This window comes from Cygnus atratus, chromosome 4 (assembly GCF_013377495.2).
Source record: "Cygnus atratus isolate AKBS03 ecotype Queensland, Australia chromosome 4, CAtr_DNAZoo_HiC_assembly, whole genome shotgun sequence".
Lineage (NCBI taxonomy): Eukaryota > Metazoa > Chordata > Aves > Anseriformes > Anatidae > Cygnus > Cygnus atratus.
This window is the reverse complement of record NC_066365.1, coordinates 43,562,929-43,590,374: the sequence shown is the minus strand read 5'-3', so window position 1 is coordinate 43,590,374 and position 27,446 is coordinate 43,562,929. Positions and strand designations below refer to the sequence as shown.

The 27,446-nt window shown below is 44.6% G+C and overlaps 1 protein-coding gene across 3 annotated transcripts in view; it reads left to right on the top strand.

Moving 5' to 3' along the window:
* The first annotated feature begins 5,055 nt into the window (after positions 1–5,055).
* The window catches only part of FGF2 (fibroblast growth factor 2), a 32,324-nt gene continuing 9,933 nt past the window's right edge, over positions 5,056–27,446 (top strand). For all 3 annotated transcript variants that reach the window (XM_035553186.2, XM_035553177.2, XM_035553167.2), the window contains exons 1-2: positions 5,056–5,331; positions 25,278–25,381. In XM_035553186.2, the coding sequence (XP_035409079.1) occupies positions 5,145–5,331; positions 25,278–25,381 (291 nt within the window). In that variant the 5' untranslated portion in view covers positions 5,056–5,144. The remainder of the gene's footprint in view (positions 5,332–25,277; positions 25,382–27,446) is intronic.

Here is a 27,446-nt window from a genome sequence, read left to right as displayed (position 1 = left end):
TTTCTTATTTCTCATAAGTTGAGGTCACTACTATATCTCTTACATCTGCAACAGCTGTCAGTGCTTCTAGACAGTCTAGTTCTTTTTCCAAGTGCAATCATTTTGGACCATAACAAACTTGATTTACTTCCAATTTAAGCCTCATCGGTTTGTTAGTCCTCTTATCTTCAGCCATCCTGGCCTGTCGTGTTTCCAACATCAACCATTTGTAAAGACAGCCCAAAACAAAGCTCTGGCTGTCTGTGGTCATATTTGGACTAAGCATATATCCAGAAATCATTACTTTAGAAAGACAAAGTGCCCACTGGTGCTTTATTCTTCTGAAGTACTCTTCTGAACTGGAACGGAGACAGTAAGAGGTTTGTAATAGAAAGGATGTATGAATTCTTTCTGTTGTTTGTATCAGAGAAAAAGATGAAAAGGGAAGATACAAGCCTCTGTTTATAAACAAATATTGATGAATAGTGCCATAAAATCATCAGAAATGAAAATGAGATACTGAACATGCATAGAAGAAAAAAGTGGCTGTGCATGAGGACTTTCTCAGGCAATTAATAATACGCATTAATACTTAAAATACAGAAACTATTTGTCATAATCTGCACTTACAGAAGTAGGCGAGCAAAAAATGAGGCTGCTTGCTGTTGTAATTAATGCTTAGAAGAAAAATTCAGTCTGTTGTAAAGAGACTTGTGGCTGTATGCTTCCATCATACAAAGCAGATGAAGCATGCGGGTAAGTTCCTGAGAATGGGGATGTTGACCCAGAAAATAACTATCAGCTGTTGATGGTGAAAGAGTTAAGCACTCTGGGGAATAAGTTGCTACTGAATTCTTAAACACATGCTCAGACTTTGAAGGAAATAATTATATTTAAGAAGTATTTTTTTTCCCATGTGTGTTACTTTAAGCATGAACAATTCACTAGACGATGAAGGCAGTTACTGTATTTCTCCTATCCAGGTATCTGTCTGGACTGCCTGAACGAAGCCATTCTCTCACATTAAGGCTATCTTCTGCTTGGAGGGAGCACTCCGGTGGATTTACTCAGGGGCCATCCACGTCACACATATTTTGTCATTTTTTTTCTAAGCTAGGGGAGACATCTGGAGCAGAGAACTGTAGAGAAGAAGTAGGGTGAGAGTGAGAGGGAGGGAAAGGGAAGGAACAAGAGAGCAAGTGAGGGAGCCTGAGTGCTCTTTCCCTTTTCTGATCTTAACACAACTTTTTTCTTCACACAACACCCAAACTACAAAATGCCGTTCTCTCACTTTGCAAGCTCCTCTTCCCTCAGGGCTATTTGGAGGAAAAAACAGCGTTACTTAATGCTAAGGAATGATGAAGAGAGACTGAATTAAAAGAACTGTGACCAGAGAAATCCTGCTATATCTCATCTGGATGTAAGATTTCTTATCACAGCATTCTTGAGATTCAGGAGAGGGTGTGTTGTATAGCACTGACGTATATTGATGATTGGAGAGCATGAGGCTCATCCTAACTGAGGCAGTGCACAAGCCCAGACAATGTGTAGGCTACCACCTGCTCCGAACAAGACCTGCTGTGGTGTTAGTGGGGGTCTGGCAGCTCCTCCAGTCCTATAAACCTAGCATAACACTGAAGTTGAGGTTGTTTACAGAAGATTTGGCTGTGAGTGGCAAGCTCTGGAGGGCTGTTGCCTTTGACAAACAAATGCCTGAGTGGGAGGCAATCAGCTTTGGTAGTGCCAGCAAAGTGAGAGAGAGTTTTTCCACTGCTGGCTGAGTGCTAGACAACAGAGGAAAATTTCAAAGGAGAGACAGCTTATCTTGCTCCTTTTGGCTAGTCGTTACTTGGATGTGTACCAAAGAGAGAGATTGTGAAGCCAAGAAACCCAGAGAGCCGGGAACTGCTGTGATGGACTGACAGCCTGGGGCTGGTGCTCCTTTTCTAATAACTGGAAGCATTTCCTGCCTGCTGCGTTGACACAAACCACCTGATGTTATGTCTTAGCGGGGGGAAGATAGATGAGCTGTGTTCATCTGTGCCTTTGCTTTCCAGGAGTTTTAACTCTTTTCAAAAGTCAGGGTGGGCTTATTTTTAATTAATTTAATTCCATGTAAATCAGGTCTTCTGCAGGTTAGTTTACTGTGCCTTTCAAACACCATCTTGCGTGGGTTTCTGTGGGGACACAGTCCTAGCAGACTGAAGGACATGTGGCTGAAGCAACTTCCATGAAAGGGGATTGAAATTTCTTAGGGTTGTGGTATGACAGGATCTGCTGGAAAGTCTGGGAAAGTTGTAGATGTGAGTCTTGCACTTTGGATTAAAAATTAAAAACTAGAGCAATAAAACTGATGGAGTTTGTTACCCCCCATTTGAAATACCTCAAAAATTACTCTCTTAATTTTTTTTCTGTAACTAGGCTAACAATACAATTTATTTGTTTTTTTTTTTTTTAGGTGTTCTGAGTATGATGCTATTGAGGGTCTCAAGAAAATGTAAGCATTGTGTACTCAATAAAGGCAATGTTTGGACATACACATGGCCCATGGTTATCTACCATCAGAATGGGCTGTCTGTCCCATTTATGAAGTGCCTTGTGTTCCGAATGAGCCATAACCATGAGGGCAGCACCGGATAAAACAGGTTTGTCTCTCTAAGGGGTAAGCTATTAAAAAATCTAGCTGCATATGAAACAATACAAGGCAAACACAAAAAGGTAGGTAATTTAGATAAATGGAACGGGTTACAGAATAGGTTTTTAAGATTTATATTTGGAATGTAGAAGGAAGGTAGGGTTCAAGGCATTCTAACATGGAATATGTTTTAAGCAGGCCAAGAGAATGAGAATTAATGGGGTTGAAAACAGGGATAATTAATGGCTTGGGTGGAGGGGAAGTAGCTCTATGGGTGTAATTGTGCACAAGATCTGAGTTGAGGAAGGGTGGTGGTGGGGATAATGTGGTTGAGGCCACAAGAAAGGAAAATGCTACTGCCAAAATTGTTTTAGTCAATGTTAAGAGAAATGTTAATGACCATATCGCAAGGTTGGAGTGCAGAAGTAAGTATGGAGAAAATAAAAATTGGTATGTTTTCCATTAGAAAGTGCGAAATGAAAAATATATAAAAGAGGGACAGATCTTGAGGTGAGTGGAAATACCTGAGAGAATATGATCTTCCATTTAGCTCTTGTCTTTTATTTTGAGACCCTACAGACAGAAGGTCCAGTGACAAGCTTCTAAAGAGCTCTTAAGCTCTGTAACTTTACTGGTAGCCACTTACAGCTGCACAAATTGTTAAAAGGATAATTTGGTAAGTAATTTGAGCTGATTAAAGAAAATCCACCCTGCTACCACCGGGTTGGGCCCCGCCACACGGGCCAGGGCTCGGAAGAATCTGAAAAATATCAGGGCCCTGTCTTGTGAGATGTGCATTTGGGCTTCCAGCCAGTCAAGGCAGTGCTGCTCCAGGGTACAGGGATGTCCCTCTTGCCAAACGAAGGAGTGCTGGCTGACAAGGTGCTGAAATGTGATTTCCCAGGGCAGTGCTCAGAGCTGCATGAGGGCTATGAAAGGCCTGCTCTGTGTGTAGGTAAAGGCTGAGTGGGAGGCTGAGGAATGGCTAAGTGAATCTAGGAATGTTCAGTCTTTAGAAAAGTGGTTTTGTTGGGTTGGGTTTTTGTTTGGTTGGCTGGTTGTTTGAACTTCTTACAGGTTTAAGAACAATGTTTCTTTCCCCTTTCCCTTCACCTGCCTGAACAACTCTCCCTTCTGAGAAAGAGACAAGGACTTGGGAAGAATTTATAGAGCAAGGACACAAAATGTCCTCATTACAGCTTCTCTTGTAAAAGAAGAGCAAGAGGAAACCAGGAGCATCTCCGCCATTGGTTTGACCATCTAAAACTCTCAGGTACAGTGATAACATTTGGATTTCAGGGAGAAATTGCAGAAAGCGTCAGAAGCAGACAGGCAGCAAGAAGCAAGAGCTGGAGAACACAAGGAGAGGGGGGATGCCTATGAGCGACGGGGCTGAAATCCCCACGCGTGGACAGAATGACGGCAGGGGCGTGATGCTCGGCGGTGCCCGCGGTGCTGCGAGGGGCGGCTGGCTGACACAGGGGTGAACCTGCGCCGGCCCCGGGCTGGGACGCGCCGTGCTCTGCACGCTCCATCCATCATGATTAAGCCTCTGGAGTGAGGGTGTGGGAAGCAGCGTAATTGTCACCAATTCTGGTAAAGAATTAGGATTTACGGCTTGCGAAGGAAGGGTCAGAGTTGGGACAGGAAGCTGACCAGCAACGAAATTACTTTAAATACGTGCTAGCAAAAAAACAACATTACAAATGGTGTATGCAGGACAGCGGGTGTTGCTTTTGTGTTTGTTTCCCAGTGCAGGTTGTGGTATGTTGGCTCTGTGAAATGAAAAGGCCGGTGTAGCTGTCTGGGTTGGCGTTGTCCAGGGCTGCCTGTGCTGCCACAGAGGTGGGAGCGCGTGCCAAGGTGCAAGCAGCACTGCCCTGCTGCTGGACAGGAGACCGAGGGTGCAAAGCAGGGGTCTCGAAACAAAGCTCTGCATCCTCCCAGGTGTGTGCCGTGGTGGTGCCAGCCTCAGGCACAAAACACATGCTCGAGGGGTTTGTGCTTTACAAACTAAGTGCTCAGTTGGTGTAGAAACACTGGTCGGGCAGCTGGCGGGCCCGTGCCAGGGTTTTGTCGTGCTGCCCTTTTCGATCCGCTTTCTGCCGGTGAAGGGGCACGGAACCAGCTTCGCCCCGGTAAGTGCCCCCGAGCGAGGCGGCAGCTCCCAGGTGGCTTCCACGGCTCCGCCCGTGTCCTGTCACGCTGTCATCGAAGCCACCGAGGCCACTGCCCCTCCCCGCGGCCCACCAACCCCTGCCCCGTGCCGGGGGCCCTCAGCGGCCCGGCCCCGGCCCCAGGCCGCCCGCCGCCCCTCCCCGGCCCCGCGACAGCCCTCCCCGGGGCGGGGCGGCCGGGGCCGGGGCCGAGGCCGGGGGAAGCCCGGGCCCTCCTCCCTGCCTCCCTGGGCGTCCCGGCCGGCCGGCAGCGGCGTTGCGCAGCTCTCGGGGCGGGCGGCGAGGCGAGGCTGGACGGCCGCGGCAGGGGACGAGGCCGCCCGGGCCGGCGGGGAGCCGCCGGGGCCCGGCGCATGGCGGCGGGGGCGGCCGGGAGCATCACCACGCTGCCGGCGCTGCCCGACGACGGCGGCGGCGGCGCCTTCCCTCCCGGGCACTTCAAGGACCCCAAGCGGCTGTACTGCAAGAACGGCGGCTTCTTCCTCCGCATCAACCCCGACGGCAGGGTGGACGGCGTCCGGGAGAAGAGCGACCCGCACAGTGAGTGCCCGTGCCCGAGCCGCCCCGACCGGGGGGCTGCAGGGGAGCCCGGAGCCTCCGTGCTTGTGCCTGTGGAGGCTGTGAAGTGGGCACGGGGGTCCTGCCTCCCCCGCCCTGCCGCGGGGGGTGTGCTGGGTGCCTCGGGGTAGGGAGGAGGTGCGGTTCTTCCTGCAGGACTACTCTCGCTGCACTCCGAGGAGCAGCGGTGTAGGCGTCGCTTCACACTCGGGAGCACCCTTCGGGCTTAAAACGTTGCGTGTCGTGACTTTGTGTGTCCTTCGTAAGGACGCACAAAACGCAGATAACCCCCGCGGATTCCAGCAGAAGCAGCTCGTCCCCTGGCACCTGGTGCTTTGGGGAGGAGGAGGCTCCGAGCAGGGAAGGCAGGCTGCCCGCGGGCTGAGCGGGCGCTGCGGCCGCGGGACCGTGCCCAGAGCTCGCCTCTGCTTCTGCGCTGCCCGCAGCCCGCGCCCTGGCAGGTGGTCTCGCAGGGAGCACGGGGCAGGTGGCTGTCAGGGAGATGCCTTTTGCAGACCACAGGGTACCTTGAAAACGTTCAGTGCGGACTTTTTTGCTGATGTAACATCGAGTTTTTGAAATGCACGTTGGCTTCGAAGCAGGTGCAAGGGGTTGCTGCTTGTTTGTCTGATTGTCGTAGTGCAGTTCCTGCTTTCAGAAAATTTGTTATTTTACAGGGTGGGCGCCGTGACCAGGCAGTGGCCTGCCTGTGGGCTTTTGGCTTAAAGAGCAGGTGAAATGTCTTACTGTGACTCTTGGTCTGTTTCCAACCTGTCCTCTGAGCAATAGATGCACAGGTGGGGCTAAACTCCAAGAGACAAGGAGGAGAATGATGTGTGGAGGTGGATAAAAAGGCAACAGAAGTTTCTGAGACTATTCATATTCCTTTCCAGTTAGAACATTGCGCATCTGAAAAAAAAGAAAAAAAAAAAAAGCTTTTTGTACAATTCCAAAGAAGTATTGCAACAGACTGTTCCCGAATAACAGTATTGCTAGGTTGGGCTTCAGTCAGAGGCTATTTTACTTTGTGACTCTTTGGTAAAATTGTTTTATGTAAGATGGGATGGATGAAGATATATATGGAACAGTACATGTAGAGGAAGTTACAATCCCTTCTTAGTCTGACTAATATTCTTAGAAAAAGCTAGGAAACTTTGAGATTTCATCCAACGTGTTTTGCATTTCTGTCTCTCTCAGGTAGTGGTTTAAAGGGAAGTGTTACTTGATGTTGCATGAGCAGTAACAAAATATATCTATTTCAAAACAAAAAAAAAAGTTGTAAACTATTGCACATGGACTTTTCCAATGTTGGTGCCTAAAGCAAGGCATTAATGTACCACATACCAGCCAGTGGTCTGGTCTTCACATGTACCGGTCAGTTACTGCGTGGGATGAAGTCTGTCCTGGAAAGCACACAGTAATATATTCAGCTTGATTTACCTTTTTGTATTTGGGAAATGTGGAAATTCTTAGAGGAAAGAAGTGTGTTTGGTTCATAAAGCAGGTCTTCTTACCACGAGAAGTAGCTATGAGAATTTGCTGGAAATTTGATGCAAAGCAAGCCGGTGACAGGGGTACATGCGAGACTGAAGCTAGGTCTCCAGATGCTGTCAGTGCTCGCAGGTGCTTACCTCGTACAGTGCTCTGCTTTTTGTGGTGAAAAAAGCCAGTAGCCCTGCATGCTGTTCTGTGCTGCCCTGGCTGGGCCAAGCTGCCCTGAATGTTGTCATCGTTCTTTTTCATCATAAGGCTCGCCCGTGATCATCCCCCTTTTATTTTTAATGTTCTGCCTGAGCAATTCTAGTTTTTTGTTCCTGAGTCTTTCTAATGTGTGTTTTCTTTTCCCATTTAGTCTTATCGATACTAGAGTTTTGAACTGCCTTCTCGTGCTGCTTTCCTAGTAGGGAATTATGTTTGAAAATCTTTCTGGTGTTGATAATACCTTACTGATTCCATCCTATGCCTTTCCCTTTTAAGTTTCTCTGGTTTCCTCTATTTTTTTTCCCTGTCATTTCTTTCTGACTCCCATTTTGTATCTCTACCTTTTTCTTCTCTGTTTCTTCATTGTTATCTGCTGATTAGTATTTTTTCCTCATTCATTGGATGCCTGTCTCTCTTTTTGAAACCCCTTTCTCTTCCTACCCTTTTTCCTGATTAGTGAATGGTGGCAACAGGTAAAGGAAATCCTGAGTAATTAACAACTGATGTGGCCTCTGTCCTGCTCTGCAGAAAGTCAGCTACTGGGCGCTCTTCAGGTACTCCTTAGCTTTTCACTCTCTGGTCATCTGCAGAAAATGCCTCGTTAAAAAGAACGATTTGTAAGCATGGTACAGCTGGCCACTTCTCCCACCTGGTGGGGCTTGCTTCCAATGGTTGCCTATGTGCACAGGAATGCCACCACACGTGAGCTGCTCCTCTCCTTTTTTCCCTGGTGTCAGGCTTTGCAGGGACACTTGCTTGGGGACAGTCCCACTCCCTCCTCCTTTCCTTGCTATCAGAAAACAGCTTTTTTTTTTTTTTTTTTTTTTTTCCTGGAAGAAGTCAGTTCTCAGAAGCAGAGAAATTAGTGCTTGGCACGTCAGTGAGGCATGTTGCTACGACATTACATGGGTCACATCTCTAGCATCTTGGTTTTAAGTACGTCATTCAATACAAATCTGTACAGTGTTGAACTCTGATCTGGTGAACGCTGCTCTGTGGAAGTCCCTGTGAAATCTTGTGGTATTCCTGGCGGGTCACGTTGGCATGACAGATGGCAAAGAGAAGACGTAAATCTAAGACAATGTGAAAAGACTTCAAAAAAAAATTAGCAAAGAAAATAAACACCTCAAATCATGAAGGCTTTCTAGGTTTAAATAAAAGGTTTTATAAGATGATTTTGAAAAAAGAAATGTATTGAGTGCCGAGAATTTGGTTTAGAAAACTATTTAAAGGACAGTTAGGAGAGATTCTTGTGGTAACTGCTATTACAAAGTAATTATACAAAATAGCATTTGATTAGCAGATCCTCATTTTTACTTTTAAAGGGAACCCTTGTTTTAGAAGGTGAGTGACTCTCCCTTTACGTTCCAGACCCAAGTCTAATACTGTAAACAAATTTCAGTTATCCATGTCCTTTTTTGCCTCCCCCATTCTGCCGCAAACACTAAGGACAGCTTGTTCGAAGTATATAGTCTGTTTTATGTCTTGGCATCAAGAGTTTTGACTGTTTTACACTCACCCCATTCACTTGGGTTTATTCATAATTGCGTCGTCAGTGAAATGAAGGAATGGAAGTTTATGCCCTGTGTGCTGGAGGAGAGGAGTCATATGATTCACGTAGCGAAAGAGCAGGACAATACATCTGCGATGGTCGATATTGCCACATCAGATGCGTGCTGCACAGTGACATCAGTGAAGTGCCCCTTTGGACACACCCGAGGGATTTCTGTTGAGTTTTTTTCCCCCAAAGAGGTATGTTTCAGACAAACAGAAAACAGAAGGCACTTTCTTAGGGTTTTGTTTTGTAAAGCAAAACAAAGAAACACGTCTTGTTGTTGATCAACAACTTTTGGTTTATATTGTGGAAAAAGTACAAGGAAGCCAGTCGTCTTGGAAAGGCTTTCAGAAACTCTCTGGAGGTGTTTGCCTCGAAGAGACTACAGTGCTGGTGACGGGGAAAAGCAAGGGGAATGGGAAAGGAACGCTTAGCCATACATTTTATGAAATGTCTCATAGCACAGCTGGTTTCCCTTCAGTTTCCCTCGCTGAGGAATGGTCGGCATTTGTATATTTCCATAATTTCTCAAGCTGCTCTGTTTCATGACAAGTATAAAACAAGGCATCCAGGGAATCCTGAGCCATTTTTGTCCACTTGTTAATGAGATGACAAGGCTCCAGTCAGTCACTCAGAAGGGATTCAGCAGCGTGAGCTTTATCAACCCTGCAAATGTCCGAAATACCTTCTTTCTGCTCAGTACCTAATTACCTTTCCAAAAATATGTCAAGAAAATGTAAAATAGGGTAATATTGGTCCAGGAAAATTTCTTCTGAAGAAAGTTCTTTTCATTAGTTCATTAGATTCTAATCATAGTTGTTAATGTTATGAGTTATTTGTATCATAACATTTAAATGGTTAAGCCCTAAAGGTTTTTAAAATAATGTATTGAAGTATATGCTTTTAGAGCATAGCAGCTTAGTGAGGAAGATACAAAACTTACTGGAAAATCATGCAAATGGAAGAAAACGAGTTAAGTGGTTTAGTGTAACGGTTCAGTACCCAATGCTGAGTTTTATATAGGTGCTTAAGTTATTTAGGACTCAGAAGATCTCTCCTGTTTTGGTGTCCCATGGACGTGGCCAGAACTATTAACAGGGCATCCTGTTCCAAATCCTATCGGTAGGTGAGAGGTGACTTTTTTTTTTTTTTTTTGAAAATCTGGCCCTAAATCTAAACGTCTGAATATATTGCTTCTACCCACGTCTCTCTGAAAGCAGACTTATTTTGCATTACCTTTGATCTATTGCACAGACCTTAGCTGTTGTGCCAAACACTAATGCTTTGCGACATAGTCAAGACAGAAATTCTTCCCGGCTCTCAGATGTAGTTGGCTTTAGGGAATGAGGTAGCACAGAGCCTGCATGCAGGAAAGTTGGGAATATGTTTTTCCTGTGTGTCTTTGGCTTACTTTATTTGTCACTGAAATACTGGCATAATGTTTTCTCCATGGCGCTGCAAGGTAAAATAATTAAATGAGGGACAGACGGCCTACGGTGGCTTGGCACACCGAGGCAAGCGTGCTGCCAAGGGATGGGATGGATGTTCCCTCATCTGTCATCACGTCTGCTAATCCTCTTACTCAAAATTGGGCAACTTTTACCTACCCCAGAGGTGTGTGGTTGAGTAGCGGGTGCGCTCTGAAGATGGACAGAGGCAAATGAGAGATGCCCTCAGGCAGGCAGGGAGTTGTCCTGTCTCCTACCTGTTTTGTGCCTGGGCTGGATAATGCTGGTTGGAGCATGGAAGGTTCCCAGGGCACGGCTGTCCACGGGTACACTAGAGGGCAGGATTTAGCCCTTAAAAGTTCTTACGGGCTTTACAACTTGGGAGTGCTTAAGGTACTTAAATACTCATGTTAACAGAAAAAACAGTCCAACTCATGCGTAGCCATTACGCAGCTATAATGAATGGCAAATGCAGATAATATGTAGGATTCTGACAGAATATACTCAGATTATGGACGTATTCACAGAAATGCAAATATTTGCAAAAGCTATCTTTATGGCCCCCTTCTGTGGATATAGTAAGGCTTTTGGTAAAAACTCTGCAGCTACACAAATATAATATTTGGTGAAGACACAGTGAAGACTTTCGGATGTTTGTCAACTTGATAAAATAGAGCTACATACACTTGAATTGCTCATCAAGCAAATGAGATCAAGCAGCTGCTAATGTTGTTTGTTTTTTTGGCTAATAAATGCTCAGGATTTTGCAGCTGATCCTAAAAAGTTTATCTTGTGGTGGAGGTACGTTGAAAAACATTTTACAGAAGGCCAAGTATTTTAGTAGTGATTTTTATGTGATTTCTTTTGACTTACTAGATCAAGAGCAAAAATTGCAGTTATTGAATTAAAAGCTGTTTGTTTTTTTCTCTTTTTTTTTTCTCCTAATGCAAGTTTGGTGTATATTACCAAGGATTTTTTAAAAGGTGTTCAAGTTCATCTTCCATAATAAAAGCAAGAGGAGTGCCAAGTACACAGGCAGTTGAGTGGGCAAGAAGAGATTTAGCATTGGTTTGGGCAGTTGAATTAACAGTCACAGGAAAAGCCTGGAAAAATGCCCTAGTTTCTTGTTCAGTTTCCACAGATTACATACACCTATCGTATTTTCTGAAAGGCAGGGACCTGCTCCACCCCTGTTTTGGGGGACAGAATTCCATTTAATTATTCTTCAATTAATTAGGCTTTCAATCTGAATTTTAAATCGTCATCTTTTCACTGACATCTTGTTTTGTAAGCTACTCCCAGCTCCCTTAGTTTGCCATCATATGTGGCAAGCAGTTTATAAAAGTAATTATCCGGTGGTTTCAGCGCATTTAAGGCTGTTAACGTGCTGAAGTGAAACTTGTAATGAGACAGTTTCTTTGAAAGTTTTTTTTCCCTGAGCTCAGTTTTTATTCCCCAGAAAAATATTTTCTGGTATTTCCTCATTCGTTCAAGCAGTTAGAACTGAATCAATGAATCTATCCGTAACTTGTGATTTGTGAAATTTGTATTCTGATTATTGCTTTTTTCTTTTAACACTCTTGGGAGCACTGTAAGTGCTATTTGAAATATTTATGGCACAACTTTTGAAGCCCAGAAGCTTGTTATGGGATTGCATTTCAAGTCTGATTGGGAGTAAATAACCTTTACTCTTATTAGTATCCATTTAAGACGGTGCATTTCAAAATAAAGTAGCTGTCATTATTTATCTTTTTCAGTATTTTGTTTTGTGACAATATGTGGGTAAACTGGAGTTCCTGCCTGCCTCTTCTGCTGCCTCCTGACTTTTCAATAAAAATATCTAAAGGGTGACTGTCCGGAGTGCTGATGCCATTTCAGGATTATTATCTTATGTATTTGTTTTGTTTATTCAGGGTAGGGTCAGATTCTGACTACAGGCTGATATGCTCGTCCGAGTGTATAAATGAGATGATGTCTACAAAGCTGGGTGGAGGTCATCTTACACAAACTACTATGGTACACTTCTGGTTGAGTGATCCTGTATGATATTATCACTCATGTTTGACTTTTAGAGCACAAAACCACATTTCTTGAGTCATTCAAAGGGGAAAGATATTAAGGATTGTAGGAGAAGTTAAATTAGGAACTAGACTCTGTAGTCATTTGCAATAACAATATGATGTCGGGTGATGTTCCTGTGTTACGGAGCTTGTAGCTTACCTTTTGTGATGAGACTTGAGCAGGTTTCATAAAACGGTAGTCATCTGGATTCCAGCTGTAATGTGAAAGTCACAAAATCCTGATACTCCTGGCTATAAAATCCTGCGTGGTGGTGTGTTTTGTAAAAGCAAGGAGAGCTATCAGCTGCGATACAGCTTGAAATATCTGTAGTCTGTTTCTCAGATCTTTCCTTTCTGCTCTCCAACTGACCAGTGTGGTGCCCATGATGCTCGGTGCCCCCTTGGAAAAGTTTTTGCACCAGTGTGTTTTATTAATACAAGTCCTCTTGCCATTCTGTGTGTGGTGTAGCCCTGGGGTTATTTTTCCTGATAAAGGGTGTCCTTAATACTCTAAATGTACTGGCAAAATAGGTGAGGCTCTGGAAGCAGGCGGCACAGCATCTTGGCTGCTGTGTGGTATGCCTTGTTGGGGGAAATGTCGGTAGCACCTCTTGAGACTGGCACCATTTTTTTTGGCAGACTCTATCTTTTCTTGGTGATTCTGGATACTGGGGAGTAAGTACCCAAGTCTCTTGGGTATTTCAAATTTCCGCTTTTTTCTTTTTTTTAATCTTTTTTTTTCTTCCTCAGTGTTGTATTTGGACGTCACCTGTTACTCTGTCAGCGCTGACTGACCAGGAGGTCCTCTGGCTAGGTACTTCGGCTGACCTAAGGAGTCTCTGCTGCTAAAAGGGGTGGTCTCTTCCCTTTCCCCCTGCCCGGCTTCAACTGTGCTGTAGTTGGCACCACTTCTAGCACCGAGTTCACCAGCAGGCCAGAGGTTGCACCTCTATTACGTTTCAGGTTAGAATAGTCATTTTAGGACTGTTTTACATTGAGTATTTGCAGAGGCCCACAGCTCTGGGAAGAGCAGGGCTGACTCTGATATTTCTGGATGTAGAGTTTGCACCTGTAGAGTAGTTTTGTGCAATGCTTCCCTAGGACAGTCCTGTTGATATCTATGGGTATCAACACCTAAGAGGGGTACCGAAGAGAGAGGGATACAAAAACGAAAGCATACTTTAGTGTGAAGAAGCAGGCAGCAAGGGTCATATAGAAGATGTATGGGGAGAGGCTGTCATCTGTGTTGGCAGGTCTCTTAGGGTATGCTGCTGCACAGACATGTCAGGCAGAACAGTTTCTGGGAAATAGCATGTGGGTTCAGTCCATTGGCATTCACTAACTTGAGTGGAGCAATTGGGATGAACAGCTAAATATGCATCTGGCCTTGCCTCTTAATATGTATATGTGAAGGATTCACTTCATGGTTTTACAAGTGTTTACAGGATCCGTATGGACGTTTTACTGACAGAAATGTAGTTTATTTGGGAAAATTGAGGGAAAAAAGGCCCACAATGTTCATGTCCTTAGAAGGTTCATAAAAGCTGAAGTGGTCTACAGTGCTGTCCTGTGTTTGCAGTTTTAACTTATCACCAAGAAGAAAATGTAGTTGTTTGGAGGGAGAGACATCAGGCCTGCCTGGTGACTTGGTGTGGCACAAGGTGAGACGGTGCTGTTGGTGGTGCCGGCAGCCATAGGATACACTGGGGGCATGTTTTTTGCAGTTAAGTCAGGAACAGTGTGGAGATTTAAACCAACAAACAGACTGAAACCCTCACGGTACTGGTAGTGGGCTGGCTGAAGCAGCAGAGAGCCGAGCAGGCCTGTTCTTACAGGCTGCAGATTGTGAAGTCTCTCTTCTCCCGTCAGGACAGTGCTTATGTCCCTTCCAGTATGATATGAAGGTGTTCAGAATAAACAGTGCACACTGGGTTTTTATTTGGAAGAAGTGGAAGACAGGGAAGTGACTTTGTCGTGAGTCTTTCTGTGAAGACTCTGGTTCGCTGTTATTTCGGGTCGGCAGTGATTGACAGCTGCTGTCCTTTGTTGGCCTCATGGTGTGCGGCCCGCACTGTTCCCCTGAGGGTGCATTACTTAAATGTCACTATAGGGTGGGTACACAGCCTGATGGAAGGGGATAAAATAGATGGAGGATGAAGTAAGGCTCTGGGCTCAGTGTTGTCTTCGCATTGTCCTTGCAGCAAACTAGGTGAACAGGTACCAGTGAAATGCTATGTGCATGTGTGTGGATTTTGATTGCTTTTACTTGACTTCTCACAAATATTTATTGAAGAGTCAGCAGTTGATTCTGATAAGCCATCTTTTCATTGGTGCTGGAGACTGGGGAAGTGCAAAAACCAACATGGTAACTGTCTCTTACCCTTTTGGCTGGATTCAGAGCAAATAGCTCCAAAGGGCAACTTTTCAGCTCCTTATCTATCGGTTTGTTGTTTCTTCCTCCTCCCTTCAGCTGTGCTGTGTCCCTGGCACCCTGAACGCATGACGCAGTTCCTCTTTTACCACTGTTTCAGACTCTCCTGAAATCCAGCTGATGATTCTTCTTGGCATTTTCGAAATCCAGCTTTTCCTTTCCATCTGTAACACTTGAAGCTTATTATATCTATGAGGTACTATGTCATACTGCTGCTGTGGCAGCCTTTCCCTTTCATCTCATCTGAATCAGTTGTCCACTGCTCTGACATCCCTAAAATACTGTGTGCTACTGAATACTTACTGTGTGAACATATGAGCACTGAAAAATACCTTTTAAAAGTGCTGTGTTTTACCTTCTCCGTCTTCCAAGTGATGTTCTTTGCTTCGCCTCATTTTGTCACTGCTTTTATGTGTGTTTATTTTGCTGCAAGTGAAAAACAGTTCATAGCTGTCATGACTTTAGTGAACACACAATAGGCATAAAGAGCTTAAATTGTACAAGTTCCATATGCATCTGCTGACATTACTCAGTGATGTTATGTGGGCTAGACTGTTACAGCAGCTTTGCTTTAAAGCTGAACAACTGAAAGTGGTTATTTTACCATTTACTTTTGTGAATGCTAAATTCACAGTTCAAAGTTTAAAGAAAGCAGTTTAAAGAAACGTGAAGAATTACCTTGTTCTTGTTAAAACGGGTCCTTCAGAAAAAGTCCTAAAAAATGTGTGTACATGCATTCATGGGTTTGATAATGAAACCCTAAAACATTGTTCTCCATCAAGTATTTGGGGTAAAGCCATTGGTACTTAGAGGTTGGGCTTTATTACTAGTACCCAGTAATGGTTCTTTGGTAAAGCTGGCAATTTTTTCTGCTTGGTTTTGCCCTCCTGACTTGAAGTGATGCGCTCAGTTCATCTGCAGTGACAAGGAGACTGCAAACAGTGGCAGCTAGGTATTTAGAATACCTTTATAAGATGTTGCATTTGCAGTGCTGGCACTTGAAATCCTTACGTAATGCCAAGCGATCGCTGTTTACTTGACTCAGCAGCACAAAGTACTCGAGTTGTGTTTTGTAAGCAGCACGTGGGAACTCCAGAAGTGTTACATTATTCTGAAATTATCCTTCTGCAGGATGACTTTACCATCTGTTACCTGAAGTTTGTAGGGAACGTTTGAGGATGCTGCGCGTTTGGTAATCGGTGTTTCCTGAGGAGAATTCCCAGTGTGATAGGTATGTCTTAGGTGGAGTTGGATATTTGTAGGAATCGGAGGTGGGGGATAAATGAAAATAGATGGAGAACCTGAACAGGGAAATAATTTTCATTGTGCTCAGTATTTGTAATGCTTTGATTAAAGCTCCTAAGGCCTGTGAATGCCGGCTTTGTGTGGTACGCTGGTTTAAGGGCTTGATATGCAGTTCCACAAGTTGTTATTCTGTTTAAAGCCTTGGATTTACTCTTAAGTGTAACCGGAACTTTTCAGAGTGCTCATAGTTCAGGAGTGTGTATTTTTGTTGTGGATGTTTACATTTTAAAGACCTTAGGTCTGTCTGCAAGTGGTTTTATGCCTCTGGCTGGCAAAAAGGAAAAAGATACACTTGGGATGCTGTCATGCGAAAGCGAAGAAATGTGCCTTTGTACGGGAGCGTGACTCACTGTTTCTCAGTGTGACACTTCGTTTGCTCGAGTGTTTTTGGTGGCTGTTCTGTGGTTTTTGTTTTTGAAAAGACCGCCTCTTCTGCCGAGGCTCGCTTGCTGTTTACGCGTGTTTCTCCTGTCTGCCCTGCGCACGTGTTTGGGGGTTTAGGCGGCATCTGCTTCAGCAGCTCTGCCCATGGCGGGGTTCTTTTACAAACACCCTATGAAAGCGAGCAGAGAATTGCTTTCACGTTTGCAGCCTCCGGACTGGGGATGCCTTGCATGCAAAGCTTGTCGGCCAGCAGAAGGCATTAAAATGCCTGTGAGAAAGGCACATCGAAAAGGGTTGTAGGCTACATAAGGGAGAAATGCGGCCAAAGATGTTTCTAATTCCTAGAAATAAGGTTCAGTGGGCATCACCGGCACGTGGGTTGAGGTTTGGATCTGACCCACAGGGCAGTTTTGCCTGGCTCTGGAAATGCCAAAGCGGGGGTATTAATCTGTGTGTGTGTGTACACGTGTGTCTTTGAACCTGCCCTGGGGTTTGGGAGGGTTTAGGACGCTAGGTGTGGAGCAAGCATGCCTGACTGCGCCTCGCTTGAGCACCTGGCTGGGGATAGAAGCTGCGCCAAGCAAGAAGGAATCAGCAGCTTCTGCCACCAAGTATGCAGGAGGGTGTTGCATTTAGCAACACATCGTCCACTGCTATTTTGCTCCTCATTTTCTGAACTTCTTCGCATTTCTGATATTTATTCCCTCCAAAGGTGAACCACTGCCACAGCAGTGAGGCAGCAGAATCGTCGCTGCTCTGTTCCTTTCTGAGCTGCAGGAGGACAACCAGCGTGGGGCTGGCGCAACAGCTTCACCACGGCGGTGTCGTTTGGGGGCCTCATGGAAGGGTTTTCCTTACAGGGCCTCTGCAAATATGTTGGAGATGGGCCCTGAGTCTTTGGCTTGGATTTAGCTTTTCCGTAGCAGCAGAGGCTGCAGTAATACTAGTCATTGATCCAGGGACGTGCAGCCTGGGGCTTTTTGGGGGGTACAGAAACTCTCCCTTCTTGTAAACCGAGAGCGAGGTGTTTGGCTCATGACCTTTGCAGTTCAAACAAAGCAGCTGTATACTACTGAAAACAGGGTTGTGGTAGTGTTGGATTCCTCCTCTTTTTCCAGGGTCCCTGAGCTGCTCTGTTACTTGCTGCATTTGGATACTGTGTGTTTGCTCTCAAGATGTTCACTATGTGCACATAAGCTCTTGGAGCACTAGCTGGCCATTGTTTTGGGGCCCAGCTTCCCCTTGGTGAAGCGTTGTCCTTCCCATCGCGTTCTCCCAGGGAGTTAGTAGTGATGTAGTCATGAAAAGAGCTTCCCTCTCCTCCTGTGTTGAGAAGGCAGTTCAAGTGAGAGAGAGGCAGAATAAGGAGAGCTGTATGTGTGCAATAACCCTGGTGTTCGTATCTGGGACAGGCAGAGGGCGATGTCCGGGGTCCTCCAGGGAAGGGTGGCCATGCTGGAAGCGGACATCCCAGTTGCCTGGTCCAGCCCTGGGAGCAGCATTTTGGGGTGGGGAGAAAACTCCGCAGAGCATGAAACCATCTTCTGCATGTGTGTGTGTACGGGGGGCACCGTGAATTTGTCTTGCAGCAGGACGAGGTGTGACTGCAGGAAATGTCGGTGAGCCCTCATGAGCTCGGGTTTAGCTTGTGTGTTTGACTGTAGTGAAAATGTGGCGGCAGGGTTTTCACCGTGAAGTGACAGAGGAGGTGGGGTCAGATAAGGTTCTGTCGGACCCGCATTTGGTGCGGTTCTGTGAGGCCATGGGTATGCCTGCACTCAAGTCTGCAGTGATCTCTGCTAGGTTGATTGTAGTGCAGGAGTAGCTTAGGCTTTAATCACACCTTCATTTGCTGTGCAAGTGTAACCAAAGCCAGGAGCTCCTGGCATACTTTTATTTTAGGCTTGCCCTGATGTAGTAGGCAGATTTCCCATTTCCTTGTGAAGCAGTAGGAAAAAGGAGATGTTACGAATCCCTGTGGCTAACACATCTCAAATCCCACTTCCTTGAGGTGCAGGGCTTTGCCTCGAGCTGCAGTACTGCACCCTCAGGTACTGCATGCCTACCTGCCCCTTCTCGTTGCTGCTTGCTCTTTACATCTCTCAATTTTTTTCCTAACACTTTTCTGTTCCTTTCTTTCCCCGCTGTGACCTTTGCTTTCGCTCTTCCTTTGTGATATACTGTGGCATCTTAGCCAGTGCAGCTGCTCTGAGCAAAACACCAGCACACGCCGTGGCGCCCGGTGCGTGCCCCAGGCAAGGAGCTCGGGATGCAGGAGGCTGGCGGCACTGCTCCGCCGCAGCTGCCAGCACACGTCTGACTGGGAATGCGTGAGAAAGGTGGTACTAGCTCAGCAGCGAGTGACTTCCAGAATGGGCAGCTCCCTCTTTCTGAACTATTAGGTTGCTAGATTTTGCCAAGACCTTCTAAACAAACAGATTTTCAAGGAGTTTTTTGGATGAACCCTTCATGATGCAGAGTAATGAGACCATTTGGGATCATTTAAGTCAGTGCAGTATTATTTGGTCTGGGCCGTTACAGAACCTTTGTGGGGTTGGGAGAGGGAGAAGTCCCTTAAAAGGACTTTTAAGAGTTTTCATCTTAGACGTAACATTTCAGTTCTGGCACTCAGGACAATAAAAGACCTTTTGGAAAATGTACACAGCTGCTGCATTCTCCACCTCTGCAAGCATCTTTTCTGTCTGCGTTGTGCTACTTGGCCCTACAGCTCATTACTGGACTACACAAAACTGAATCGGAAATTCTTTCTGAGCTCTTTAAGCAAGTGTGGGGAAGATGCAGTTAGTGCAGAGATGTGATGGAAGCCCTGCCAACCACAGGGCTGTTGAATACCACTTTTCAGCTTTCGTATTCTTAGAAAAGCTTCTCGTAATTGTGAAATAAATGCCCGTTTACCCTTTCTCAGATATACTGGCCAGTTTAACCCACAGTTTGTCAATCTGCCCTGACCATGCATCCTTGGTCACGTAGGTGCAATTATAATCTTTTGTCCATGGCCTGCTAATAACACGAACACGTGCAGGAGTCTCTGCTGGTCGCAGGGCAGTAACACATCACTTGCTATGGGATCTGGGCCTGATCTTGGGGGGGGGGGGAGAAATTCTTGACATTGCTGAAGATGCACATCAGGGAGTGGCCTTGAAGAGGTTTGTTCTCTTTGGATTGCCTTAGAATTTAAAAAAAAAAAAAAAAAAAAAAAAGGCCACTAACTCTTCCTGTCTTTCACATCTTTCAGATGCCAGTGAGAATCCCTTTGCCTGAGTGTCACTAGTTGAAGAGTGCACCTGAACATTTCCTGTGGTAATGGAAAGGAGGCTGGCTAAAACAACAAAAAAAAAAAGTTGTTTTTTTTCTTGTATAATCATTTGTGTATATATACATCAGTGTATACATATTGTCTTCTCGCAACACGCGGAGGCTGTGTTAACAATGTCCCACCTCTGTCCCGTTTTAGTACTTGTGGAATGCGCTCAAGCCGCATCCAGAGTAGTGTGTTTTCCTTGTTAATGGCTGCTTACATAATCTGCTGTATAGAGATGGAGATAGCATGATGAGCAAGGAGTCATTTAACTAAATCAAAATCAGTACTGGCAGCTCTGAGGATGAGGTTACCGGTACAGCTCTAGAAGGCATCACTAAGCCCTTAGTGATGGCTCGGATGTGCATGTCAGACAGCTGGGTGCTGGGTTAGGGCTCCTTTTTCCCAGTCAGACCCCCTGGAAAAATGTCCTGTCAAAAATGAACGTGGTCAGAATTTTCATAGGACCTAGAATTCCTGTGTTTTGGCTCAGCTATCGTTCACGTACATTTACAACCACTTTCCACAGCACCCTCCTAAGTTCTCCATTTGTCTGTTGCATCGAGATGCGGAGGTTGCTGTGGATCCCTGTGGGAGAGCTCAGGCTCAGTTAGCTCTCAGCTCAGCTGCCAATAAGGTGCAGAATTGCCGTACTTTGGAAATGGGATGCACCACCCTCACCAGCTGGAGAAGGGATTTGAATGCAGTCTGTCTGTGGAAAGCACTTTGCAGTTCCAGAGGATGACAGACTGAGATTTTTTATTTTTTTTTGTATGGGAATCCTTTTGCAAAACTTGGGAGAAATTCACGGTAACAGAATGACTGAAAAAAAAAATAAAAATCTCTGGACCCGTAACTAAAAAAAAAATCTCCTTTGCATGTTTCCCTGTGATGAACACTTGAAGATCTTTTTAAGATCTTACAGGGGCTTGGCAGTGCTGCTGCTGTCTGGGTGAAGTAACTGCAGAAGGGTTGTGGCCAGCTTGTGGCACCCTACCTCTGGGTTTACTTTGGCACATGGGAATTGGAAAACGTGGCTCCAAGGAGTGCAGTGTGAAGGGATCTCCTGATGTCACCTGTAGGGTGAGCAAGGAGAGATTTGTTCATCGTGTACCTTCTTACGGTTCTTTTCCCTACAGTTGGAAAGTTTATCAACACTGTTTGCTTTGGGCCAGGTATTGCTGTAAGAAACAACCTTCTGGTTAAGGACATGTTTAATGCAGTCTGTCCCAAAGGCAATAAATACCTATCAATTACTTTAATTTTGTCTTTCTGTGGCTAGTTATCTTTCTGTCGTACAATGTCAAGGCTTTATTTATTTATTTGTGCTTTTATCAGTTTGGTTTACCAGAGAGCAGTACTGTGGCTTCTTCTGGGCTTGCCATCTTGTCTTCTGGGAGCATCTTCACTGCAATATTATGGACCGTGTTGTTATATCCACGCATGGCAGTTTGTTAACCAGTTCCTTTGCGTAGGTAAAAGTGTTGTGGTTATGCTAAACGCAGGAACAAGGAAACTGCTCAGAGGAGAGTTTTGTTGAGGATACTTTTATAATCTTGGCTTCAAGTTTAACAAGGTTGTGGCAGGAGGTTTCGAATTCATCTATTGTAGTGCAGTGCCTTAACTTCATCTTTCTTCCATTCATGTTTTCTAACCCAAAATTTTTTGTATCTTCCCAAAGATACCTCTTGGCATTCCTCACAAACTAAAGGGCACGCTGCGGATGTGAGTAGTGAGATACGTGATGCTGTGCAGGAGGGGGACTCTCCCAAAGGACTGCAAAAAGAACTGGGAAAACGTGCCTTTGGGGCCCCCACTTGTCAGTTCGCTGTTTCACAACACTCAGTGCTACTACTTTGGGTTGCACATTCCTTAATTGATCTACCTTTTGTCAAGGGGGAAAGAAATCTCCCCTGCCGTGGCAGCTGGTAACTGCAGTTTTAAGGTGTAGGGTGATTGCTATCGTGTCTCAGCGTTACCCACCATCGTTTCTAAAGGTCTTCATGCAGCTGGTTTCGAGGTTCAAGTATGCTGGAGACAAATGTTGTGGCTAGGTCTAAAATGATGGCTCATGTCTGAACCATTGCTGCTGGTGACCTTAGGGCTGTAAGAGGTGCAGACCATCAGTGTCAAACATTATGTTGCACTAAGTTGCATTTAGCTGAGCCTAAAAGAGTTGCTTCTGGGGCTGATGGCGTGGTCAAAATGTGTTTCATTAGCAAATGCGTATTATGTCTTGGCATCTCCAGATCAACGTAGCACTGCTGCATTAATAAATCCTTAAAGTAACGCTGAAACCTGGAAGATTTAAGGTATTACTTTGGGTCAGCTTATTCATGTGTTTTTCAAGTTGGAAATCCAGAGAAACTGGTTTGGGTTTGGGGGCATTTAGTGAGTATTGCAGTGCATTTCTGACTCGACGGGATTTTAATTTTTTTTTTTAAGCGGAACACTTTTTGCTTCTCTGAGCTATGCAAATATTTTTACAGACCTCACAAACTTCTAAAATGTTTGTTTTTACAGAATGTGAACTTCTGGCCCAGTATGAAATTGTAGGAGTTACTGAGCTTTTTTTTTTTATTTATTTTCCTTTTGTCAAGAGAAAGTCACGAAGAGTAATATAGCCATGCTCCAGTAATTAATGCTGCTTTTCAGATATTTCACACAGCTGTTTCTTGTTAAGCCTGCGGTGAAAGCTGTGTGCTTGGGCACATCGCGGAAGTCCATTCCCCCAGTCCCTGCCCAAAGCACTTCTCCACCTTCTGGTTCCCCGGCAGGCAGGGAGCTGCACTGACTGCTCGTGAAGCTGTTCACAAGTCTGATCTGGGCCTAGTGATACGGGGAGAGCTGTGTGTTGGATATGGCGTTCTGGGCTGAAACGAAACATTTCAACCACCTTTTTATGACTGCAGTTTCGGTATTCCCTGGAAGTGTTATTAGTGAATTCTGAGTTTGTTTTGTTTTTTCTTGCAGAAAATGGTAGCAGGCACGTAACTCATAAGAGACCATTTTAACACAAACGCTGCACTATAAAGAAGATAATGTGGTTTTATATAAAAAAAATAATGGGCTTACTAGAGACTCCTATGTCTGCCCGTACCTACAGAAAGATCAAATGGAATAATTACAAAGCTTGACAAAGGGGTTGCAGCAGTTATCCAGAAGGTTTCATCTTCTGATATTCTTACAGTTGGGATTGCTCCAGTCCTGTCTTTCGCAAAAGCAGAAATAAAACAAAGTCTTTCGCTTGGGCCGCAAAAACCGTGTCCCCCCCAGACCAGAAAGTCAAATAAGCAGCAGCCTCCCTCTGACTCTCCAGGAGTTCTTCCACTCCAAAATTTACCATCGTTTCAAACGTTTACTGCTAGCTTAAAAGGTGAGGCTTTATAATAATGCATCTTCACATAGGAGAACCAGTAACCCTCCCTGAAAGCAGGTAGGCAAATGAAGCTTGAATACCCATGCTGCCCATCAGAATTGCCCTGCTGAGCCACAAAAACAACCTTGCCATGCAGACCAGACCCGCGGGTGAAGCAGACCAGGCGCTGCAGGCTCTTGGCAGCGAGCCTGGGCTGATGCAAGGCTGTGGCTGAGTGCTTCCGAGTGAACGGAGCATAGCTGTCATTTCCTCCCTCTGGGCTTTTATCGTGGTCAGATCTCTGCATCGCATCTCCAAAGATATTTTTTTTTCATATTATTAGTATTAATACTAATTCCCAAAATAATTTCTGGAATGAAAACAGAGGAACGAGTAAGTTCCAATCCCGTTGGTTTGGAAACGCCGCCAGCCTCCCTCCAGCTGAGTCATATCCTTCACTCTGACACCTGACGGGGACGCCGCCAGCACCCGCTTGCAACACCCTGATGCTTCTTTCTTTAGCTGTGGCAGTTCTTTGGCAAAAGCGTCCTTTCTCTTTTCGTGCCCCGAGAAGGTGAGAAGCTGTTCCTCAACTGTTCCTCGTTTCGGATGCCTGTGTTGCAATGAGCTTGCTTCCTGCTATGGGAGTACTGTTGCTCTTAAAAATCCCTGTTCAGTGCGTGTGGATGAAAGCACAGCATTGTGCAGAGAAATTGTATTTATCTGGGAGTGCTTCTAGGTGTTAGGAGGATTTGTGGCTCCAGTATGGTCTGGAAGTAGTGGCCGTCTAGAATAGAGGGAAAGCTAGGGAGTTTGGGAAATCCAGTTGTGCTCTGCTGTTTCTGAAATGTTTGTTTTGTAGGAGAAATCTGATTGAATCATACTGCTTGTGCAAGCTATCTCGATGGACTGGAGCTGCAGGGAACAGGCTTATTTTTCCTTTGAGGGCAGGGGGCAGGGCCACATGTAAAGCTGCAAGCACTCAGAGTACCTGCTGCAGTTGCTGTATGCGCCTTTTCCCCTTTTCAAGAGATATTTTAAGTAATCAAAGTAAGGTTTTTCAGGGGGAGATGTTCTAAAATGGTTGGAATAGAGCAGTACCTCCTGTGAGGTTTAGGACAATGTGCCCATGGCTTCCTTTCCCTCCGTTCTCTCCCTAGAAAAATGGAAGTTCCAGCACAGCCTTTCGACTGCTTTTGAGCCTCAAATACCTGAGGCACGTAGAAGATGCTTGGTGTTTTTCTCTGGGGTACTCAGTGTAATTTCTTGTATTGTTGTATTCTCAGGCCTGTGTAGCTAATGGTTGAAAAATCTGGACTTGGAGCTATGCAGTCACAGATACGTGTGTCGAAGTGAGGCAGAAATGCAATGTACGTGCAACTTCTGGCTCGCGTTCAGCTCTGCCAGCCACTGACAGGCTTGGTGCGTCTGGTGTTCTGAGGGCAGTGATGTGAGCAGTCAGGGAAGAAGAAGGAAGGAAGCTTATCGTCACAGCTTGAAACAGGCCACAGGCAAAGGGGAAAGTGTGTCTGTGTGTTAATCTAAACTACTGGATTTGCCTCGTGACTAAAAAAATCAGTTCAAATTTCATTCTGATTCATAGGCACTAGCTAAAAGCTATGGGGTGTCATCCTACAGATTCTCAAGAAATGGCTGGTCAGAGTTTTTTTAAATAACTGATTTCAATGCGTCCACTTTTCATGTTCCTCATTTGTATAACACCAATTATTGTGTCTTTGCTGTCCTCATTTACATCTGCAGTTCTTTGTTTTCTTACCGTAACCACCGGTAGGATGTCATAGTGTAAACTAATTGACACTTTTCTGTCAGGTACTGCTGGAACATTTAGTGAGTTCCCACAGGGGTGTGGTCCTGAGTGGCCCTAAGCCTTAACCATAGCACATACAGACTCGTGCCTGTAAGCACTGACAGTCCGGCCATACAGAATTCCCTACAGCATCCCATCTCTGATGCTGTTCTATAAACACTGAGAAATATCTCCTTAAGAAAAGTAACATGAAAAGTTCCCGTCTATAAGCAGTTAATGGTGCCATAAGAGGTCCTTTAAGGAATTTTGTGGGGTTTTTCTTAATTGTTTTTATATCAAATGCATTATAGGAGAATAACTTACTGTTGCCAACTTGACAATAACTACTTACTTTGTAATAGGCTTTTCTTTTTTTTTTTTTTTTCTGAAAAAATGGGATCAGAAAGCTAGATACAGATAGTTTGCTAATCTTGCTGCAGGATTGCTTGCTACCTTGGGCTTGCTCTGGTTTTAAACTTGAAGTAATAGGTTTCACTGTCAAGTGCTGAAATATCACTGTGGACGTGAACATTTACTTTGTCCTTTTTTTTTGTTCACAGTCAAACTGCAACTTCAAGCAGAAGAAAGAGGAGTGGTGTCGATCAAAGGTGTAAGTGCAAATCGCTTTCTGGCTATGAAGGAGGATGGCAGATTGCTGGCACTGGTAAGCTGCATTTCTGAGTGTATCTCTGTATCCGCATGGTGAGGTCCTCCTCTCTGTGTTGAGTAACCTCTCCTGCAGCAGGACTTGCTGAGCTACTGCATGTGTGTCATATCAGGAGGATTTAGTTCTGCAAAACTTGTCAATTAATTGAACTATGACCTAGGAAGAGATGGCTGTTTCTGCCCTCACCTACAAGCAGCAGAGCACGCTGCAGGATTTAACTGGAATGGTATTGAGAGAGAAGAATCATAGTGACCACCTGGGGAAGGAAATTAAATGATGAGAACAAACAAAGAGTAAAGTCTCTCCCTTTGTTTCCTCCAAAGTAATTTTATTCTCTTCCGCTTACTTTCACATAAAGTGATGGTAAAGACTTTTGAAGTAAAGCCAATTTTTAAAAAACTTTGACTTTTGTTGTTCGGTAGTAATCTATATAAATTGTTTTGTCATTTTCCTTTTTGTGGAGAATCAAGTTTTTTTGATCACATACCTCCAAACTAGAGAATTGGCAAGAAAAAACATTTTTGCAAATTATAAGTTAATTAAAACTAGTCCAATAAGACTAATTTCAGTTTAAACTCCATGCCTTTTTATTGCTATTACATTATTTTTTAACTGTGTTTTAAAGCCAGTGTTTAGCAGAATCTGAATGATAATAAGATCTCCTAGGGCTAGATTTTAAATCGTGCTTTAAGAGCTGCAGTTAGTCATTTTGCTTACGAGACACAGACGCTGTAAATCTCTTGTCCATGTTCATAGCTTTGAATACAAACAAACTTTAAATGCTTGTGTCCAGTGAAATACCACTGTGGAGCATCCCACTAGAATTTTAGTTTTAAATTAACCCCGATGCTTTTGTATCTGGAAGATGGCCAGGTTTGGGTTCTGAGAGTCCCAGCTGACAGCATGAGGAACAGGTGTTAATGATAAAGCCAATCACTAATTCCAGCTGAACTGCAGCTCTCCCTGCAAAGGGCTACAGAAATTACCTCTCAGCTCAGGCACTCCCTAAATGAAATAAGTCCGAAGGCAAACAAAGCATTTCAACAGCTTTATGTGCGCTGGAGCCTGGGTGTGCTGCTCAGCCATGTAGCGCACTGTCTCCTGCTCCTGGAAGCAGATTTTGTTTATGCCTGGGAATACAGTTAAATAACCTGTTTCAAGTTACAGTGTTATTTACTTGGACATTGTGTGACAGCTCAGTTGAAGAAAATGTGAGTAGTGCTCCACAGAGCTATTCTTGAATTAAGGATAATTGGGAATTTCCTGTGGCACTGGTGTGCTGGCGTTTGGCTTCCTGTTCAAATCGCCCTCCTTAGCCCAAGCAGCAGCGAATGGTCAAAATAGACATTTAGCATCATTTGCAAAATTACAAACAGTCACGCGTGTTTATATTTGGGATTTGCAGCCTCCTGCTGCATAGTGGTTCTTGGTTGTGCTGTTTGTGTAGAACATGCTTCTGTTACAGCTATATGCAGTGGCTTTTCTGCACACCTTGTGTAAGGTGATGGAGAGTCACGTTGGAGGCTTAGAGAGCCTTTTACTTGGAATTACTCTCTCTCAGTCTCGTAAAGTTACCATGTTCTGCTTCTCATTTGAACTTTTTTTTCTTCATTTTATTTGTTTTTGGAAACAAATATGACTTGAGCCATATTTGCTGCAAACATTGCTTCCTGCAGCTCTTTGTTTTTGCTATTTGCAGATGAAAACTCTAAGAAGATTTTGTTCTTGGTCCAGCCTGTGTTTCACATCTACTGAATACTTCTGCAATTTCATGATTATTCTCTGAAGCGCAGACAATGTTTTCCATGAGGAATTCTGTAATATGCCTTCCAACATTTTGTGGCCGATTGTGCCTCTACTGTTTTCTGCCTATAAACATGTTCATGAAACTGTTAATAATTGCCAGGATTTCTTTTTCAGTTTGAGGAGTGGTGTTTCAGTGAGAGCTTTGTAAGAGCGTATTCTGGAAATCTTTGTGGTGAGGTGATCTCATCAGTGCACATGAGTTTGTATCTGAAATCTCTGGTTATTTCTTTTAAAACAGTATTGGCCTTTCACTTCT